This window comes from Rhipicephalus microplus, unplaced genomic scaffold (assembly GCF_043290135.1).
Source record: "Rhipicephalus microplus isolate Deutch F79 unplaced genomic scaffold, USDA_Rmic scaffold_14, whole genome shotgun sequence".
In the NCBI taxonomy this organism is placed as follows: domain Eukaryota; kingdom Metazoa; phylum Arthropoda; class Arachnida; order Ixodida; family Ixodidae; genus Rhipicephalus; species Rhipicephalus microplus.
This window is the reverse complement of record NW_027464587.1, coordinates 7,984,630-8,005,344: the sequence shown is the minus strand read 5'-3', so window position 1 is coordinate 8,005,344 and position 20,715 is coordinate 7,984,630. Positions and strand designations below refer to the sequence as shown.

General features: G+C 46.6%; 1 protein-coding gene across 8 annotated transcripts in view; it reads left to right on the top strand.

Annotated features, from left to right (window-relative positions):
- The window catches only part of LOC119181217 (DNA excision repair protein ERCC-6), a 794,400-nt gene that overhangs the window by 144,546 nt on the left and 629,139 nt on the right, over positions 1-20,715 (top strand). For all 8 annotated transcript variants that reach the window (XM_075882812.1, XM_075882811.1, XM_075882810.1 and 5 more), the window contains exon 6: positions 8,062-8,179. In XM_075882812.1, coding sequence (XP_075738927.1) covers positions 8,062-8,179 — 118 coding nt within the window. The remainder of the gene's footprint in view (positions 1-8,061; positions 8,180-20,715) is intronic.

The following is a 20,715-nucleotide window of genomic DNA, read 5'->3' as shown; positions in this document are numbered from 1 at the left end:
GAATGTGCACGGACTGCTGCAGCGTTGTACGCATTTGCTTTCAAATATATTCTTCGCGTATACGTTCTTCCCTGTAACAATAGTATCTGAACTGAAGATGGTGGCAACAAAAGTGTTAGTGTTACTTGGCCTGTCTGTTTTCAGTCCATAAGTACTGTACATTAATCTAAGCAAAGCAATATAATAAGCTGACAATTCGAGAAATATGTGCATAATTTTCTATGCAAACAAAGCAATACTGGTCAAACATCATATAACCCCTTTGTTGATATTGTTACGCACAAGGAGGACCAGGACGTATACGACTGAAGGGGGCCGTTTATTTTGGTCGCGAAGAGAAGTGCCGGAGCGGCCAACAGGTTGATGATCGCAGTGTCGTTGTCCTCTTTTTTCCTCCAGCTTGGGGCAGCCAGCATGCTCACCCATCTTTGTTTTCTTCCCAGGCATGCGTAACATTCCTCCCCTCGCAGACGAAGCCCGCCGGGCGAGGTAACTGATTCACCTTGGTGTGTACAACTTCAGTCGAGCGACATGGACTGCTTGGGTTTTAGCGGCTCTTCTACCACTTTTCGTGAGGCGAGCTATTGTGTATGTGACTTCCGTGATTTTGTCGAGAACGACAAATGGTCCGTCGTATGTGGCCAAGAACTTTTGGCATAACCCGCGTCTTCGTACCGGAGTTCACAGCCACACTAAGTCGCCTGGATAGTAAGTTATAGGACGGTGACGGACGTCATAGCGTACCTTCGATTTTTTTTTCTGTGATGCCAAAGTGCGTAGACAAGCAATACGACGCGCCTCTTCTGCAAGGCAGAGGATTTCGGTGACTGAGAGGTTCTCGTGCGCCGAGAATGGCAAAACTGTGTCGAGTGTGTGTCGTGGCGGTCGTGCGTACATCAAGAAAAAGGGGCTATAGCCTGTTGTCTCGTGCTTAGCGGTGTTGAAGGCGTACGTTATAAATGGTAGCACGTCATCCCAATTCTTGTGGTTGGATGCCACATACATAGAGAGCATGTTTATTGTTCGGTTGGTGCGCTCCGTGAGCCCATTTGTTTGCGGATGGTATGGCGACGAGTGACGAAGGCGGGACTCACTCAAACGAAGCAGCTCTTCTACTGTATCTGCCGTAAATTGTCGCCCACGATCACTGATGATCACGTGAGGTGGGCCTTGTCGGAGGATAACGTGCTGCAGCAGGAACACAGAGACGTCGCTGGCAGTTGCGGTTGGTATGGCCGCCGTCTCGCTGTAGTGCGTGAGGTAATCGACACATACAATTATCCAGCGATTGCCCTTAGCCGACTTTGGAAAAGGGCCCACGAGGTCAATGCCCACCTGTTGGAAAGGTGTGCTTGGAGGTGGCAAGGGCTGTAGAAGACCAGCCGGAGCAGTAGATGGGCGTTTGTGGCGTTGACACTGTGTGCAGCTGGCCACATACGCCTCGACTGACTGTCGCATTCCTAGCCAATAAAAGCGTTCCTTAGCACGGTAAAGCGTCCGCGCAGAACCTAAATGTCCGGACGTAGGATCGTCGTTCATAGCACCTAAAAACGCTGTCCGAAGGCTTTCTGGCACTACCAGGAGGAAACGTGCGCCAGTGCTGGAAAAGTTCTTCTTATATAGGAGTCCGTTGCGTACACAGAAATGGCATGCCGTAGGAGCCTTGCAAAGCGATGATAGCCTGGTGTCCTTTCGCTGTTCATCTTTGAAAGTACTGAGGTCGGGAAACTTTGGTGACACAGAAGCTACGAGGTGATCGAGGTCATCGGCGTCACACTCTGTAGTGCTCAGTGGCATGCGCGGAAGGCAATCTGCATCGGCGTGTCTTCGACCACTTTTGTATGAGACTATGAAGTTATACTCTTGGAGCCGAAGTACCCAGCGCGCTAGACGGCCGCAAGGATCCCGAAGGTTGACGAGCCAGCACAATGAGTGGTGGTCGGTGACGACTGTAAAAGGGCGTCCATATAGGTAAGACCGAAACCGTTGAATCGCAAATACTACCGCAAGGCATTCTTGTTCTGTGACAGTGTAATTCTGCTCGGGCCTACTCAAGGAGCGACTTGCGTATGCAATCACATGCTCGCGGTTATCATAGAGTTGAACTAGGACGGCACCAATTCCTATGCCGCTGGCATCTGTGTGCAGTTCGGTTGGAGCTGATGGGTTGAAGTGTTGAAGAACAAGCCCCGACGTCAGGAGGAACTTCAGTTGACGAAAAGAGGAGTCGCACTCCGGAATCCACTCGAAGGGAGTATTCTTCCGTAGCAAACATGTCAGCGGATACGCAACATCAGCAAATTTAGGTATAAAGCGGCGAAAATAGGAGCAAAGCCCCCCAAAACTGCAGAGATACTTCACAGAGCGCGGCACATTGAATGTTTCAACGGCTGCTGTCTTCTGGGGATCTGGACGGATGCCCTCCTGATCGACTAGGTGTCCGAGAACAAGGGATTGTCGGTCTCCGAAGTGGCATTTATTTGAGTTAAGAACAAGGCCAGCGTTTCTTATGCAAGTCAGTACAGTATTCAGACGTGAATTGTGTTTGCTGAAGGTGCGGCCAAAGATGACGACGTCGTCGAGATAGCACATGCAAATGCTCCACTTCAAGACACGAAGAACAGTGTCCATAAATCGCTCGAACATCGCCGGCGTGTTGCACAGTCCAAATGGCATCACGTTGAATTCAAAGAGGCCGTCAGGGGTTACAAAGGCTGTCTTTTCTTTATCTTCAGGATGCATGGGAATTCGCCTGTAGCCCGATCCTAAGTCTACAGAAGAATTTAACTCGTCGAAATGTCTCTTTGGACAACGCCAAATCTGCGTACTCTGCCATCTTGTTGACGGTGTGGGCGTACAACCAGACCCTGCGAAAGTTCGAGCAGCTCACGACACCCCGCTCAACCAAGGACGTCCACTTTTGTACGAGACTATCATATTGTCACGACGTCAAAACAGAGGTCTTGCCGTAGAGACTGAGACACCGGAAGCAGGTCGATCTTTTTAATTAGAACGCGCAAGCGAGTTCTTCTTCTTCGTCCATTTCGTAGTCCTTCGTGGCACATGCACAACTGTCATCGTCTTTCTTGAGAAAGCACGTGACATTTGCCTCCCTCCGAAAGAAGCATCGTCCCGATGCGCAACTCAGGTGCTCTACCAGGCGTATGAAGTGGTCGTACGAAAACGGTAACCGGGAGCTAATTAACTCGATAAATACGGTTTCATACGCATGACGTGCACGACTTTGGGCAAACGCTTTTGGCGCTTAGAACTACAATTAGTGTCGGGAACGACTTCGTAGTTCACGTCGTTCAAGCGTCGCGTGACGCTGTATGGACCAAAGTACCGTCTTAGCAGTTTCTGAGACAGTCTGCGTCGACGTATCGGAATCCAGACCCACACTTTGTCGCCTGGTGAGTAGCTAACAAACTTGTGTCGGGTGTCGTAGCGTTGTGCATCTTGATGCTGCTGATGACAGATGCGCACGCGCGCGAGCTGTCTGGCTTCTTCGGCACGCTGAGTGAATTCTTCGGCATCTACATGGATGTCGTCACACTCATGTGGCAACATGGCGTCCAATGTTGTCGTGACTTCGCGACCATAGATCAGACTGAACGGTGTCATTCTAGTGGTTTCTTGTCGAGCGGTGTTATAAGCAAAGATCACGTACGGCAATATCTGATCCCAGTTTTTATGTTCCGTGTCAACGTACATGCTGATCATGTCTGTGAGGGTCCTATTGAGGCGCTCCGTCAGTCCGTTTGTCTGCGGATGGTAAAATATGATTCTAAAAGACAGGGCATGCAAATACAGACACTAGAGTGAGTTCGAGACACCACAAATGCTGACTCCAAAGGTGCGTAACGATGGAAAAGATAAAAAAAAAGACACAATAACTTATCTGCGCATGCCCATCCACATGCTCAATGGGGCATGCGTCTATGTGAGAGATAACTATTTGGACACTTAATTTCTCCTTTTTAAATCAATTGATGAATGACACGCATGTGCTACTGCTATTATGGATGCCTTCATCATTAGATGCATCTCTTCATTCCTATGGTGGCACAAAACTGCGCGTTCCAGCGTCCACTTACTGTCTTGAACTGCGCAATTCAGCGTGCCTGGTGACTCGCAGAACTGCTTAGCCTCTGCGAACTTTTCAGACATTCTTCACGTGCACTAGGTCAGTATCTCTCAGAGGAGAGGAGCCTTGGTGGTTTTTATTACTCTTTGCTGCGTGAGGTCTTGTTGAAATCTGTGAATGGCTGATTAGGGCACGAGACGACTTTCACTGATAATTGTGATTTTCTATTGAATGTCAACTTTGTGGGGGTCTGCAAATATTTGAAATTTCGAATAGTGTTCGCTATTCGATTCAATTCACCCTGGAATTTCACTATTGGAATGAGAAGGGGGAGATTTCTGGAAGCGTGGTCCATTTGTCATAACAGCAACTGTTGCCAGTGTACGCTGAGGAGGCTACCTGTATTTTAGGAGCACATCTTTGAAAATCAGAACTTCTGCCACTTCAAGCTATCAGCCATTTGACACTGCCATTTTCTAGCCCCATGTCAAAAACGATTAGCTCGGAGCCTCGGATGAAGATACAAACCAAGAACCACAGGTAGACACTCAAGTGACCAAAGGGATCCCTCCCCCCCCCCCCCTCAAAAAAAAGGAACGTGAACTCTCTAAGCTGTTCACTAGCAACGTGACTGCTTTAGGACATGTTGTTTACAAGTGAATGTCGGAACACGGTCTTCTGTGGGGAAAATATTTTTGTGAGGGACATCTTCTCTAAACTGTGAGGGGAAAGGTGGAGAAGATATGGTAAAGAAGAAAGCTCAAAAAATGGTACTGTGTAACATGAATTTATTCAACACGTGTTGCTGTAGGAAATTTTTTATAAAAACAGAAGTAACTCTATTTTACATTACACTGAGTAAAAAGGTTACTATACTCGGGCACAACTTTCTGTGGCAATGAAGGGAAAGCCACAGAAGGCTATAGTGTGCAAGGTTCTGCAGTAATGAGACACCTAATTGAAAACAATATATTAACAAATGTTTGACACGGGTTCGGTAAATGGTTCTCATGCACCGCACAACTGGTTGAATTCCATCATGATCTGGTATCCGATATTGATTCAGGGGCACAAACTGTCTGTATTTTCTTGGATTTTTGTAAGGCATTCGACGCGGTAACACATTTACTTCCTTGCTACAAACTTAAATTACTAAACATAGGTCTTGCTGTCCTTAGATGGATGGAAAATTATCTGTGCGAGCGCGGACAATGTGTCGTTTTATACGGCAAAAGCTCTGAGTATGTTGATGTGACATCGGGAGTTCCACAAGGTTCTGTATTGCAGGGGTGCAACAGCTGCGCCGATTGCGCCAGTTTTATACAACTCCCAATTGTTGCGCCAAGTTGCACCAGAATCGTGAAATTTGCTCAGCTAGCGTCACGCTGCACCAAAATGCCCAGCCAGGCTCAAAATTTTTTCAGGTGCGCTAATTTCGGCGAGAAATGCAGGCCACGTCGGTGCTTAGAATATACCTAAAATATTCTAGGCACCCTCCCTACGCTCGTGAGACGCAATCGACCAGATAGAGTAACAATGCTGCGCGCCCATCGGTCTGCTGACTGCAGCGAATACCTATCGGCAGGACAATGGAACTTCAAGACGAGAATGCATTGCTGTAGCCACAAACGTTTCGCGCGAAATATAAATTTCTTAGCCTGAAAATGCGGAGACGGCTTGTTAGGAACTAAAACTGAAAAAGTGTGCCGCGTTTTCCTCGCACGTATAAGCTCGATGTGTTGCAAACGCCGGCATTGCCAGTGACAACGTTGATTACCTTATCAGTGGCACATGAAAGAAATTTTTTGTCTTGGAGTTGCATCGTCCGGCCACAGTCCTGGCGATTAATATTAGATACTGTTGCCGGGCCAGCAGTCGTGCGCTGTTATTACTTTACCTAGCCGAACGCGCTTCGCAACTGTGCCGAAGCGGCACCCAATTCTACGGTGAAAGAAAAAAAAGTCGCAGTTTTGCCAAAAGGGCGAAGAAATGAATGCGATAGCAACATATTCGAATGTTTTACGAAGCAAGGCTAGCATCCGATCTCACGAAACTCTATAAAACGCTGGTGTAAAGGCACGTTTACACTAGAGCGACGTGACACTGACACCACCCCGACGAAGACACGAGGCAGATGCAGACTATCACCTGACGAGTTGCCCGTTGACAATGTCATGAGACAATGTCATGAGACCTCGTGGTCACACTAGTTGCCGCCGCCGCCTCACAAGACAGCATGTCGTCGTAGTGTAACATGATGACAAACTGAAAACACCAGCAGAACGCATTGGCAGACAAGTCGTCGGCGAAAACTTGCCCATGTCTTTGATTAGCGGTTAGAAAATTTCTTGACTCTGGTCTAACCTGTGCAGAGAATGCTGCTTGTTAAAGGGGTACTGACGCAAAAACTTTGGCGTCGTGTTTTTCTGCTGCAAGGTGTTGCTGGGAGCCTGTTAGTCATGACACGACACATTGTTTGCTGCAGCAGGCGACAGATAATTATTTACAGGCCCCCTTTTACGGACCAGTTTCAGTTTTGGTTCAAGAGAGCTCCAAAAACTGGGTGCAACTGTCGCCACCTAGCGTGTGCAGCTTTTGACCACGTCAGCACACAGAACTGTGACATACTTCTGCACAGTACGCATCAGAAATTACATTCGAGTAGGAAACAGGGCTGCAATATCACCAAACACAAAAATTTCTAAGCCTGCGTCATGGCCACGCACTCGCAACCAGCCGCCAAGAAATATAGACTGCGGTAACAAATGCGGCAAAGAAAAAATGGCGGCTATGATGTCATCATAACTTGCTTTGTTGACTGCCACATGGGGACGTGAGGGAAGTAGGGGGTCACCTAGGGGTCTCCTTCGATGGTGTCAATGGCACGATAAAGTCCAGGGCTCGCACAAACTTCAAAATTCCTTTAAAATACCTTCCCAGCTATATTCGCTGTTGATATTTTGCAGATGATGTGTGAATGTTCCTGCGAATCAACCCTACAGGCTATCTCGGCCGCAAAATTTGGTGTCAGTGCCCCTTTAAGCCACTTTTGCCGCCGTGCACTGGTGCCGTGCCAAAAAGTTTATTGATATTTGGAAGGGGCTATTAGCGCCAGTTACGGGACACTGCGCATTTTGTTCAGTTACTCATGCGTTTGTACGTCGCCTATTTTTAAGTAACAGTTTAATCACAGACTAAGTAAGCTACTGGCCATCAAAAAGTAACAATTTTGACATTGCCCTTTAAACGTGGCACGTCGAATGGCTCGTTGGACTGCCTTCTCCAAAGCAATCGGTAACATTCACATGCGCTCCTCTAGAGATAAGTCAGGCACACTAAAGCTACAGTTGTGTGCTTCCCCGTTTCTACGGAAAAAATGAAGACAGTTTGCTTACTTTACATACTGGCTCTGGAAAAGTTTCAGTTCATCTAATAGACAGTGTGTCTTGTTTTGTTTTGGCAAGAGGCTGACAGACCGCTAAAATAAAGAAATTGCGTACACAAAAAGTAGCCACTGCCGCTGAAGAAGATACTGTCTTGACATCAATTCATCATTTTTAAATGCGAGGCATTTCTTTGCCTACTACAGACATATTGAGCGTTTGTGTTTGTCCATCTGTGCCTGCCTGCAATCTAATCTAATCTTAAAAGAAGATGGCACGTTCTCAGAGAAAAATGGCTGCACTTTGAAGGTGAGGATGGAGTGCAGTTTTGGGAATGCAGCATCATTGTATCCTTGAATCAGTGCTTTTAATGAAAGCTGGGTGCAGGAAAGTACCACAAACAAAAGATACCAGAAATAAAATGACACTTGGGTTAAATCAATGCTGCTGACACCAGCAGATGTGAAAGAGCAGATGTGTGCATGTGCTGATATAATGACTGCTTTATTATTATTATTTTTTCATTTTCTTGGGAACCTCTTGATTACAGCAGCAGTGTTGTGGTTGTGAGTGAACTTTCTGGCTGTGCAGAGCGCAAGGGGCGACAGGCCAAGAAGGCGACCAGTGGACAACTCGAAGGACCACCTACAAAGCGGCTCAAGAAGCTAACAGATGATGGAAATTATGCGGCTTACCTCAAGAGGCTCAAGTGAGTTGTCGACTACTCATTCAGGTTCTGCCATGCGGGCACCGAAGTAACTCTCTGGCACACTATGTACACACCACTTACTATTTGCTTGGGGGACACGGGTCTTAGAAGGCCAAAAATCGCGAAAAATCAACTTCTTGAAGCGAACGTGGTTGCTTGGGCGAGTTGGTACGACATGATTCACATAAAAAACAGTGCCAATAACGAGCGACAAGAGAAAGATTGCGCTATCACAAAAAGAAATAGATCTCCTTCGGAACGTTAGCACACGTGTTGTTCATGGTGCGTTGTGGCGATGACTACGTGGTTGTTAGGTGGATTCTGTTTTCTTTGTTTTGTATTTTTCTTTTTTGTCAGATACTTCCCAAGTATATATTGTGCGATTCTAGCAAATAAATCTTGTTGTAAGTCAATGCCGCTGTCTGTCTCCTTCTTTCTCGTGTCCCTCGTTATTGGCGCTGTTTTTTATGTGATTCTTGAAGCTGTCATTTTCGGAATATGTGCCTATTTTTGCACCTATCCGAGAAGTTTCTAGCTTCTCGCGTCATTATTTGTGGCACAAAATCAACTTATAACATCTCTGTGAGATTAATGTGAGCGCAAATTGATGCTAAAATCGCGCTTTTTCCGCGCCGAACTGTTGCTGTTACACACAAGCTATCGTGTTCATGTTGGTCTCATTTGGAAGAATCGTTCTTGATCTTCAATTTTCCGCCACCTCTGGCTCGCCTTGCTCACTGGTTTAAAAAAAAAAACGCGTCACCGAGATGCACTAGTGCGTGATTCTATTGGCTGCTTGGGGCATGTGACAAAACATGGGCATCCGATTGGCCTAGTGTCGTTTCTGGCGTCTGTTTCACTATCATGACGCGCACGGACATGCGCCATTTTGTCATGGTGCTACTGATTGCCTGCGGCAGTAAAGAAGTTCCGTGCTACAGTAATTTGTGAAGCGGGTGTGGCGATCGTTCGTTCGCTGTGAACTTCAGAATGAGCCCCGCTATGGCTCACGACAACGAGGATAAGGAACTCGCCGTGGTCAACGGTGGTTGCCGAGTCGCCAGTGTAGGCCTAACTCACGTACGAGCCCATTGGTTGCCGACAACGTTACTGTTTGGCAGCCTCATCAGTTAGAGGACGGCAATTGATTGATTGATATGTGGGGTTTAACGTCCCAAAACCACTATATGATTATGAGAGACGCCGTAGTGGAGGGCTCCGGAAATTTAGACCACCTGGGGTTCTCTAACGTGCACCCAAATCTGAGCACACGGGCCTACAACATTTCCGCCTCCATCGGAAATGCAGCCGCCGCAGCCAGGATTCGAACCCGCGCCCTGCGGGTCAGCAGCCGAGTACCTTAGCCACTAGACCACCACGGCGGGGCTAGCGGACGGCAAGTAAAAAGCAGAAGTGAAGCTACAAGAGATATTAATCTTTCCAGTGACAAAACGGAAGCGCAGTCTTATCGCTAAATGCGCCGATGCCGCGGTTCCCCTCGCCTCACGGAAGGACCTTGAACTGCACGACGGGTCGTCAGCGTGGAGTACGCCGCGCGGCGACGAACAATTGAAAGCCAATCCGATTGCGGTGAACGTGCTCGCCGTTCGCGCAATGGAGGCTACTGGCAAAAGGTAGACTGCTTTAAACGACGTGTTCGCAACGTTGTCGTGGTCTCCGCTCGAAAATGTGGCAGTCTTACGGGAAAAAGGAAACTAGCATTTCGGCACTCATGTAGCCTCGAAATTGATGAGCGAGGGAGCAAGTTCGGTTCGCGACATTTATGGGTAACTCATTTTGCAGAAGCCGGAACACATCGCCGTGTTATTCGCGCGCACATTTGTCGCACATCGCCGTCAGTACTGTCAAGGAACTGGTAAGCGGCCTTGCGGCAGACAAGCACTCAGCATCAATTTGCTACAGGACTAGAAGAAACGACACGGTCTTGCGAGCAATCAGTCCTATGAAACGGGTTGTTGAACAAGCAGGAGTTGACTTGGCGAACGAGAGCTTTATTTAGCGCAAGGTACTAACTGAATGCAAGCCTGCGATCACAGCAAGTCTTCTTCCTTTTCTATACTCGAGCTCCATGCCCACTGCCCTCGTTACAATCACCCCCCGGGCAATGAGGGAGCCATCCTGGCGACCTAAGGACAGGTGTACACAAAAGGGTCATGGTATGGCTTGAGCCGAGAGATGTGTACGATTTCTTGTCCCCAACAACGCTTGTCCGGAGATTTATCCAGCGGCTTTACAAGGTAGTTGACAGGGGATGTTTGGCGTACAATTCAGTAAGGGCCATGGTACCTGGACGAAAGCTTGTGGGAGAGTCCTGGAGGAGTAGAAGGAATCCATAACCACACCAGTGAGTTTGGAGCAAAGCTCATAGGCGTGGTTGACGCGTCGTGGCGATGTTTTTGGCGCTTCTGGTCATGTGACATGAATGCACGAGCAAGCTTCCGACATTCTTCAGCGTGTGCTGCTGCTCGAGAAATGGTAGTCATGTCTGAAGGGTCCGGTCGATAAGGAAGAATGGTATCCATTGTTGATGATGGCTCGCGTCCATAAAGAAGGAAGAAAGGCGAAAATCCAGTGGTGCTTTGCGTTGAAGTGTTGTAAGCATATGGCACAAAAGGCAGTATGCTATCCCAATTTGACTGGTCGGATGAAGCGTACTTGGCCAGCATATCCCCAAGTGTACGATTAAAATGCTCTGTCATCCCATTAGGTTGCGGGTGATAGGCTGTGGTAGTGCGGTGTATGATGCAACACCCGCTCAACAACGCTTTGATGGCATCGGAGAGAAACACGCGGCCGCGGTCGCTTAGTAACTCCTGAGGGGCTCCATGCCTTAAAACCAGGTTTTGCAGTATAAAACATGCAACGTCTTTTGCGGTAACAGAAGGTAACGCAGCTGTTTCAGCGTACCGCGTTAGGTGGTCGATAACGACATTGACCCAGCGGTCGCTACTCGAAGTATAGGGAAGCGGACCGTAAAGGTCGATTCGGACACGATCGAAAGCTCGTGCTGGACGTGGCAACGGCTGCAAGGGACCTGTGGCATGTTGAGTGGGCATTTTGCGTCGCTGGCACGTAAGGCAAGACCTTACGTAACGGCGAACAAAACGGTACATACTTCGCCAGTAGTACCGCAGCTGCAAGCAAGTGTATGTTTTTAACACACCAGCGTGGCCACATTGCGGATCATCGTGGAACGTGGCACAGATGTCAGAGCGCAGATGTCGGGGGATGACGAGCAACCACTTACGGCCGATCGAGCTGTAGTTTCGGCGGTAAAGCAGGTTATCCCGAATAGCGAAGTGTCCTGCTTGACGGCGAAGTGTCCTGGAAACTGGAGCGGGCGTCTGATTTGAGAGAAAGTCCAAAAGAGAAGAAATCCAAGCATCTTTGCATTGCTCGGAAGGCATGTCCGAAATGCTGATGGCTAAGGCAGCACTGGTGGAGATAGCCGAGCTGACAGGCTCTGAAGCCAATGGTGAACGTGACAGGGCATCGGCGTCGGAATGCTTCCGGACAGAATGGTAGATAACAGGGATATTGAACTCCTGTAACCGCAATGCCCAACGAGCAAGCCGACCATTAGGATCTTTTAGTGAAGATAACCAGCAAAGCGCATGGTGGTCTGTTACAATATCAAATGGACGTCCATATAAATAATGCCAAAATTTTCCGATTGCCTAAATAATGGCGAGGCACTTCTTTTCAGTTACACTGTAATTCCTTTCGGCATTACGGAGGGTGCGGCTGGCATAGGCAACGACGAACTCATCAAAGCCATCTTTACGTTGGGCCAGTATGGCCCCTAGCCCGACACCACTAGCGTCCGTATGAAGCTCCATTGAAGCAGACGGATCGAAATGTCGGAGTATGGGAGGCGTGGTGAGGAGCCGTCGGAGTTCCTGAAATGCATCATCACACGCCTGCGACCACGCTGACAAATCAGAACTTCCAGCAAGAAGATTGGTCAAGGGGCGATAATGGAGGCGAAATTGCGGACGTAGCGCCGGAAGTAGGAACATAGGCCGGTGAAGCTTCGAAGCTCTTTGATGGTGGTTGGCTTTGGGAACGCTGCGACTGCATTAAGCTTCGTAGGGTCCGGGAGAATGCCGTCCTTAGAAACCACATGGCCGAGAATTACAAGCTTGCGAGCGCCGAAGTGGCATTTCTCCAAGTTAAGTTGAAGTCTCGCCGTGGAAAGGCACGTAAGAACTTGCTCGAGGCGGCTGAAGTGGGTCGCAAAGTCGCTTGAAAATACCACAATGTCGTCCAAATAACAGAGGCATGTTTTCCATTTCAGACCTCGCAAGACGGTATCCATCATCCTTTCGAAAGTGGCAGGCGCATTGCAGAGGCCAAAGGGCATAACGGTGAATTCGTATAGTCCATCCGGTGTTACAAAGGCTGTCTTCGGGCGGTCACCCTCTGCCATGGGCACCTGCCAGTAGTCGGAGTGTAAATCTAACGAAGAAAAGAACTCTGCTCCTTGTAGGCAGTCCAAAGCATCATCGATGCGCGGCAGAGGGTATACGTCTTTGCGCGTTATCTTGTTGAGTCGGCGGTAGTCAACGCAGAACCGGATGGATCCGTCTTTTTTCTTGACGAGAACGATTGGTGAAGCCCAGGGACTTTTCGAGGGCTCGATGATGCCACGTTTCAACATGGCGTCCACTTGTTAGTCGATTACATGGCGTTCAGCAGATGACACACGGTACGGGCGCTGTCTTAGCGGGGCTTGTTGACCGGTGTCAATACGGTGAATGACCGCAGAGGTTCGGCCTAAGCCTGACTGGTCACGATCGAATGAAGAGCGAAAGTGGAGTAGAAGATTTATTATCTCTTCACGCTGAGTTGGTGCGAGCTCAGAGTCGATGGCATCCGAGAATACGTCCAGAACATCATTGGGCGCGTTGGTAGGAGTGACAGCACAAATTGGGAGCAAAACCGTAGATACAGGTATAGTAGCCGGAAGAATGCACTCGTAAGGTTCGTAGCTTCCCAGGCATTCTCCACGTAGTAGGGATGACGGGCTGTTCGAGGGATTGCAGACACAAATGGCAGCATGACCATTGCGAAAAATGACGACGGCAAACGGAAGCATGTTATTTCGACGGCTCGCAGATGGGACCGATGGCATAAACAACACACGCGATTTCGAAGGGGAGGCACACGACACCGATACAACAACAGCTGAGAAAGGCGCAATGTCAACGTCAGAAGCAGCAAACACTCTACACGAAGCGCCATCGTCGGGGTCATAGCACGGCACAGATAACACGAGTTCGGAACGAGCACAGTCGACCAAAGCAGAAAAATTCACGAAAGTCCCACCCAAGGATAACGTCATGCGAAGAACGGAATAAAACTACAAATGTGACATTGTACATCGCACCTTGAATGACGACTCGTGCAGTGCACAAAGCTGAAGGCTGAATATGATGGGACGTAGCTGTCTGCAAAGATAGGTCGGTAAGTTGCGTGGTCACTTTTTTCAAGTTTCGGCACAGTTTCTCACTAATTACAGATACGGCAGCTCCAGTGTCAACAAGTCCATGAACCTTAATGGCATCAATATAGAGTTCGATTTCATTCGGGGGACAGCAGTTAGGTCTTGAAATTTTCGCTACCAACGCCGTTCTTGCCTCCGGAACTGCGCCCGTCAGTTTTCCCCTCGCGGTGGGCTGTTCGGGGGACAGCAGTTAGGTCTTGAAATTTTTGCTGCCAACGCCGTTCTTGCCTCCGGAACTGCGCCCGTCAGTTTTCCCCTCGCGGTGGGCTGTTGCGACGTAACATTGTAGAAATAGATCGACGACGAGGAGAAGGTGAACGGCTTGCGCCGGATGGTCGGCGACCGGGACGTACATCTAGAGGTGGATCGACAGGAACGGGATATCGCGGCTGAGTGGGCATGGTGGGCATGTAATGTGAGGCCCCTGCAATGTCGTGAGAAGGGAAGCTGCGACGACGGCAGTGACGAGTTATGTGGCCTGGGATGCCACATGAAAAACATATCAGCCGGTTATCCGGAGTGCGCCATTGGCTGATGGTAGGGGCACTGTTCGCTGAATAAGGTACCGTAAATGGTCGTGCAGGCGGCGGCGTCATATAAACGTTCTGACCTGTTTCGTATACAGCCGGAGACGGGACGGTCAGAGAGCGGGAAGGTGGCGTCGACGAATAAACGTGGCGAGTAGCTTCGTAGATGGCCGGAGACGCTGGCGCACATGGCCGAGCAACTGCGGCTGCATACGTTAGTGGTGCGGTAACAGTTGGTGGCGCCTGAGCTGGCGTCAATGCTTCGGCAACTTGCGATTGAATGACCTGGCGAAGCGAAGGCGACAAAGGTGCTATCGGCTCGGTAGTTCTTGTGATTAGAGATAGCTGCCGGGCAACCTCCTCACGTATGAATTGCTTTATGAGTGGCATCAACGCAGAGTGGTCGGCGATGTCATGGCGATAGTCGAGGGATGAGATGTCCGCGGGGTCTTGAGCAGCGCAACGTGTAGAAGCGCGCTGCCTACGCAGCTCATCATAGCTTTGGCAGGGCTGAATCACCTCGGCGACCGTCTGGGGACTCTTCGCAGCCAGCATTTGGAATGCACCGTCGTCGATTCCTTTCATGATGTTCTTGATCTTGCCTGCCTCGTCCAGAGTTGAATCGATGAGCTTGCAGAGAAATAGCACATCTTCGATGTAGCTTGTGAAAGTTTCATCTGCTCTCTGTACTCTGCTCCGCAAGCGCTGTTCAGCACGAAGGCGGCGGACAGCAGGACGGCCAAAGACTTCCGCGAGGGTTTTTGCCGATTTCGACCAGGTACTGAAATCACTTTGATGATTTCTGTACCATCGTTTTGCCACGTCGGTCAGGCAAAAACTCACATTTGTGAGCTTATCGGCTGCGTTCCACTTATTGTATACGCTCACCAGTTCATACTCGGCAATCCAGTTGTCCACATCTTGGTCCTCTGTGCCACCAAATATGGGGGGGTCGCGCTGCCGGAGAGCGCCAGCGCAGAAGACAGGCACAGGTGCGAGATCTGGAGTAGCGGCCTGAGATGGCCCCGGATCAGTCATTGTAGGAGGTCATTGGAGTGTGCGGCTGCGAAGTTCCAGGGTAAGGACCAGATGTACCCCGGCACCTCCATCACTTGAAACGGGTTGTTGAACAAGCAGGAGTTGACTCGGTGAACGAGAGCTCTATTTAGCGCAAGGTACTAACTGAACGCAAGCCTGCGATCACAACAAGTCTTCTTCCTTTTCTATACTCGAGCTTTATGCCCACTGCCCTCGTTACACCTATTACATTACTGGTGCATATTAACTGTCTAAAAGTATGTGTGCCATGATATTTTTCACTCGGAACGGCGAAATAAATTTATAACAGCATTATTCTCGAAGCACAAATTTTGACTACTTTCTTTTGCTTGTTCAATAAAAGTGGGCCTAGGACAACTAGAGCTGTAATTGTTTATGCACAATGTAGCTAAATGTGCACAAAAAAATAATGCTGAGAGCCTATTTTAATGGGCAGCTTCATTATTTTTATTTTATTATAAAAATGTTTTTTTGCTTACTGCAATTTATTTATTTATTTTATTTATTGATACTGCGATCTTTTACAAGATCATAGCAGGGGTGGTACAAAACATAAACATAAACATCAGTGGAAACAGGCAAACAAACAATCAAAAACAAATGCAATACAAACTTATGTAACTGATAGCTGCAGTGATTCTTCGTGACAAGAGAATCAACAAAAAGCAAGGTACAAACATAGATAACAATCATTTCTGCAGTGACTCTTCAAATGCAGACAATGTATTTAGGGTAACAACATCGTTATGTAGATTGTTCCAATCCACGATAGTTCTCGGAAAAAAAGAATATTTGAAACAATTTTTTCGTTGCATCAATGGAGAGATAGTAAGATTGTGTCTCTGTCTTGTTGCGTAACCCATTGAAAAGTGAACGATATGTGATGTGTCAACTGCATAGTGACCTTTTATTAACTGGAAAAGAAATTTTAAGCGCAATATTCGATTTTGGTCCGGAATGTTTGGAAATTTGCTTTTCAAGAGAGGTTCTGTAATTGAAGTAGGACCGTACGAGTTATAAATGAACCTAACAACCTTTTTTTGCACCCTTTCAAGTTTTTGGATATCAGTCTGAGTAAACGGGTCCCATATGACCACAGCATACTCCAGTATAGGACGGATAATGGCATTGTAAGCGAGGAGACGAATACTTGGTGGGGTTGATCTTAAAGAACGCCTTAGGAAAAAAAGTTTATGGAGAGATTTAGCTACTACAAAATCTATGTGCTTTGACCAGGATAGATTTTTTGTAATCCAGAGACCAAGGTACTTGTATTGAGTTACTTCTGACAGAATTGTATTGTTGGTGGAGTACTGGAACAAAAGAGGGTCTTTTTCAAGGGTAATTCTCATAAAAACTGTTTTAGCGAAATTAACAGGCATCTGCCATTTGTCACACCAAGAAATTACTTTTAGAAAGTTCCGATTTAGTTTAATTTGATCGTCAACTGAGTTGATCTTTTCATATAAGACACAGTCGTCGGCGTACAACCTAATGTGAACAGAAAGGTCTGTGACGATATCATTTATATATAACAGAAAAAAAAAAGAGGCCCAAGGACGGATCCTTGAGGAACGCCTGAGTTTACAGGAGCGTGTTTAGAAGATGTATTATTTACCGTAACAAATTGACGCCTGTTTGTTAGATATGCTGTTATCCAGTCAAGGATCTTTTTGTTTTGTAGAATACAAGTTAACTTGTGAAGTAATTTAGCATGCAAAACTTTATCGAAGGCTTTTTGAAAATCCATAAATATGGCATCCGTCTGCTTCCCTTCGTTAATTGCTTGAGCAAAGTCATGCGTAATTTCCACTAATTGAGTATTCGTTGAAAAGCCCCGCCTGAACCCATGTTGAACATTTGTTAATACTTTATGAGAATTAAGGAAGGTAATTATATGTTTATGAATAATGTGTTCTAGAATTTTACATGATGTTGATATAAGGGAAATCGGTCGGTAATTCGGAATAGATGACTTGTCTCCCGCTTTGTGTAAAGGCTTAATTTTGGCGATCTTCCAGTCATCTGGTAGTTGGCCCTCATTCAACGAGTGGGTATACAAAATAAACAAATAGCGAGAACACCATTCTGCGTAGCGCTTCAAGAAGGCATTTGGAATGCCATCTAGCCCGGTTGATTTTTTAACATCCAGATTCAGCAGTAAGTTTAAAATGCCATTCTCGGAAATGACTAAGTCTGGAATAGGTGGGAGCGATATTGAAAAATCAGGAAGGATGCCGTTATCACACGTAAAAACAGACTTGAAGTGATTGTTGAAGGCGGAACAAACTATTTCTTCATTGCATGTTCTTTGGCCGCTTATCGTGAATGAGTCAATCGAGCGAGATGTTGGCGTGATCAGCCTCCAAAATTTCTCGGGTGATGTTTTGATAAAAGTTGGAAGCGATGTTTCGTGGTATCTTTCCTTGTCGCGCGCAATTTGCAGTTTTAGTTCGCCCGACAGGTTAGCTATCAGCAGTGTATAAGCAGCTTTATCATGAGATTTCGCTCTTTTGCTTTTTATTCGTTTAAGTTTTCGCTGTAAATGTAGCGTTTCTCTTGTAATCCAGTGGTTCCGGCATTCAGTTTTTTTAACGATTTTCGGTATGAAATGCTCCACGCATTCAAAGACAATATCTTTAAAAGTAAGCCACAGATCATTCACACTGCTACCCGAGTGTTTAAAATCATCGTAATGAAAATCAAGGATATCCAGAATGGATTCATCGTCAGCTCGGGAAAAATTCGGAAAGGAAGTTTTTGTACAGCAGCGATCAACACACATATCTAAAAAAGTTAGCAAAACTGCCCTGTGATCCGAAATACCGCTGATAACTTCACATATTGCCGTGTTTCGGATTGAGCCACTCAAAAAGAATAAGTCCAAGATAGATTTTGAACCATTTAGTTCTCTAGTGTATTCTTTAACAACCTGCAGTAAATCGAACGAAAAAACAATATCTAGCATTTCGTGATTAGCATTGCTAGTAGAATGAGAAGAAAAATTTTCCCAGTCAATATTAGGCAAGTTAAAATCTCCTGACAAGATGAGTTTGTCATATGGCTTTATATTTTGCCGCAAGTAGGTTCTAAGCTTATCTAGAACACTATCAGAAGAGTTCGGGGGACGATAAACCGCACCTATAACATAACGAACTTTGCCTATATAGACTTTGCAAAATATGCCCTCAACTTCTAATATATCAGGAAATTGTTGCGGATGTAATGAGTTCTTGAAAAGTATCGCAACTCCTCCTCCTCTTCGGTCGCGGTCCTTGCGGAACACGTTATAGCCTTTTGGGACAAATTCGCTATCAAACATTTCACTGCTTAACCACGTTTCAGTAAGTACGGCTACATCGGCATCGTGCGACAGTTATGAGACCCTCAAGCTGGACTGATTTGTTGACAATGCTGCGGCAATTTACGTTTAAGATAATGAAAGGCGATTTCGTTTTGTTATGAAGTCATTCGGAATTTCCAGAAACCTTGTAACGCTTGCCTTTTTTTTCGTCCCATCTGTATATTTTCTTGTCAATGCTTAGCTTATCAAAAATCATTTTGACCTTACTACCAGCTTGTCTTTCTTTTGCAGAACTCTGCCAGAGCTTTTTCCGAATTTCCCGCACTTTCTTAGAAAAATCTTCCGAGACCGAAAACGGGGTTCCTTTTAATTTTGGACACGACTTCAAAATCTCCACCTTGTCACGATAATCTAGGAGCTTAATTATAACCGGGCGAGCTTTCTCGTTCTTTTTGCCAAGTCTGTGGCACCTTTCGATACTGTTCACCGAGATTTTAAGCTTTTCTTCGAAAACATTCGTTTTTATCTTCTCGACAAGTTCTTCGGGTGTTTCAGACGGGTCTTCATCGATACCGTACAGAATCAAGTTATTTTTTCTACTCCTATTTTCTAAATCGTCAACCTTTCCCAAAAGATATGACACGTTTTTTTCTAGTCTCACTACAGTATCCTTTAGTGCACACATATCTGTTTTCAAAGCACTTATTGCAGACAGCTGAACTTCAAGGCCATTTAAACGCTCTGTAACTGACGTGATATCTGCCTCAAGTTTCGTTTGCTTACTCAGAATTTCATTGATAGATGCTGTCATAGCAGTTTGACCAGAAAGAAGTTTAGCCAACATTTCCTTCTCGCCGGGGCCAGGGTTTGATTCAACGTCTCCGCAAATCAACAAGTTCTTAGCAAAAGTGCACACATCGAAATGTAAATTGAGAACACACAGTGGGCACGGCAGCAGAAACAAAAAGCGGTCATCGCTACGGTAACATTTGCCATAAGAATAGGGACTAACCTGCAGCGTACAAAGAAATGGATTGTTGAGCATCTTGCCCGTCGTGCTGCTGCCGAGCCCACTGGAGGGGATGGCTGACGTGAGGCAATTTATACGGGCTGGTAGGACCACGTGGTAGTCCGTTCCTGAGGCAGGCGCCGGCGCAGAAACTACCGCAACCGGCACGATGAATTCCTCCGCTTCACACCGGTCGCAGGCCACTTGATAAGCCTCCGTCGATGCTCTGCAGTCGACAACGCTGGACGAAGGAAGCGGTAAAGGATCCAAAGCACAGCCATGCTCCGAAAATTGCGACGCAGAAAGTGAAGCAAGAACCTGCAGGGTACAAAGAAATGGATTGTTGAGCATCTTGCCCGTCGTGCTGCTGCCGAGCCCACAATGAACTTTATTGTGCTGTAATTCGAGAAGTACTCGTTCAATTATCGATCAGCTTGCAGCATTGCACTGTTTAGGCTTTCTAGTATTCATATATATGTTGATAACTATGTAATTCTAAGTACAAACATTTTTACCGTTAAAATTCTTATAATTCTTCATTTTCTTGATTTTCTCAAAATGGCAATTTTATACACCCTGCATGAAAATTTCTGCAATATATCGGAAATTATTACAGATAGCAGAATAATTTTTTTCGCAGCATGAAGCTATATGTTTGGAGCACACAACATATGAAGCAGATTTTGATTTCTCTTGATGCAAGTTTTTTAAATCAGTCTTTTGTGTGAAAACACAATGGCCACATTCAGAGCTATGAAGTTTAGTGTACTGTAAAGTAAAAAAAAATGGCAGATTCCACGTGACAGTGAGAATCGATGATATGCGAAGATTGAGGAAGGTTGATATGTCACTTTAAAATCAGCACTATGTCATGAGGTGGGGGTAAATGAGGCCTTACATGACTTACGTGTCATGATTATCATGTTTAGATGTGTCTTTTACTTTCGTCGTCTATTCTCATCATGTGATACCAAATTTAGTATATGTGGAGCTAGCGAAACGGCCGCGAGCACGCTATGGGTGTGGTATGTTGTCCTTTCCTTAAACGACACGCTTGTCAGCATTATCGTGTTTGCTTTCGTCATTTATTGACGTCACGTAACACTAAGC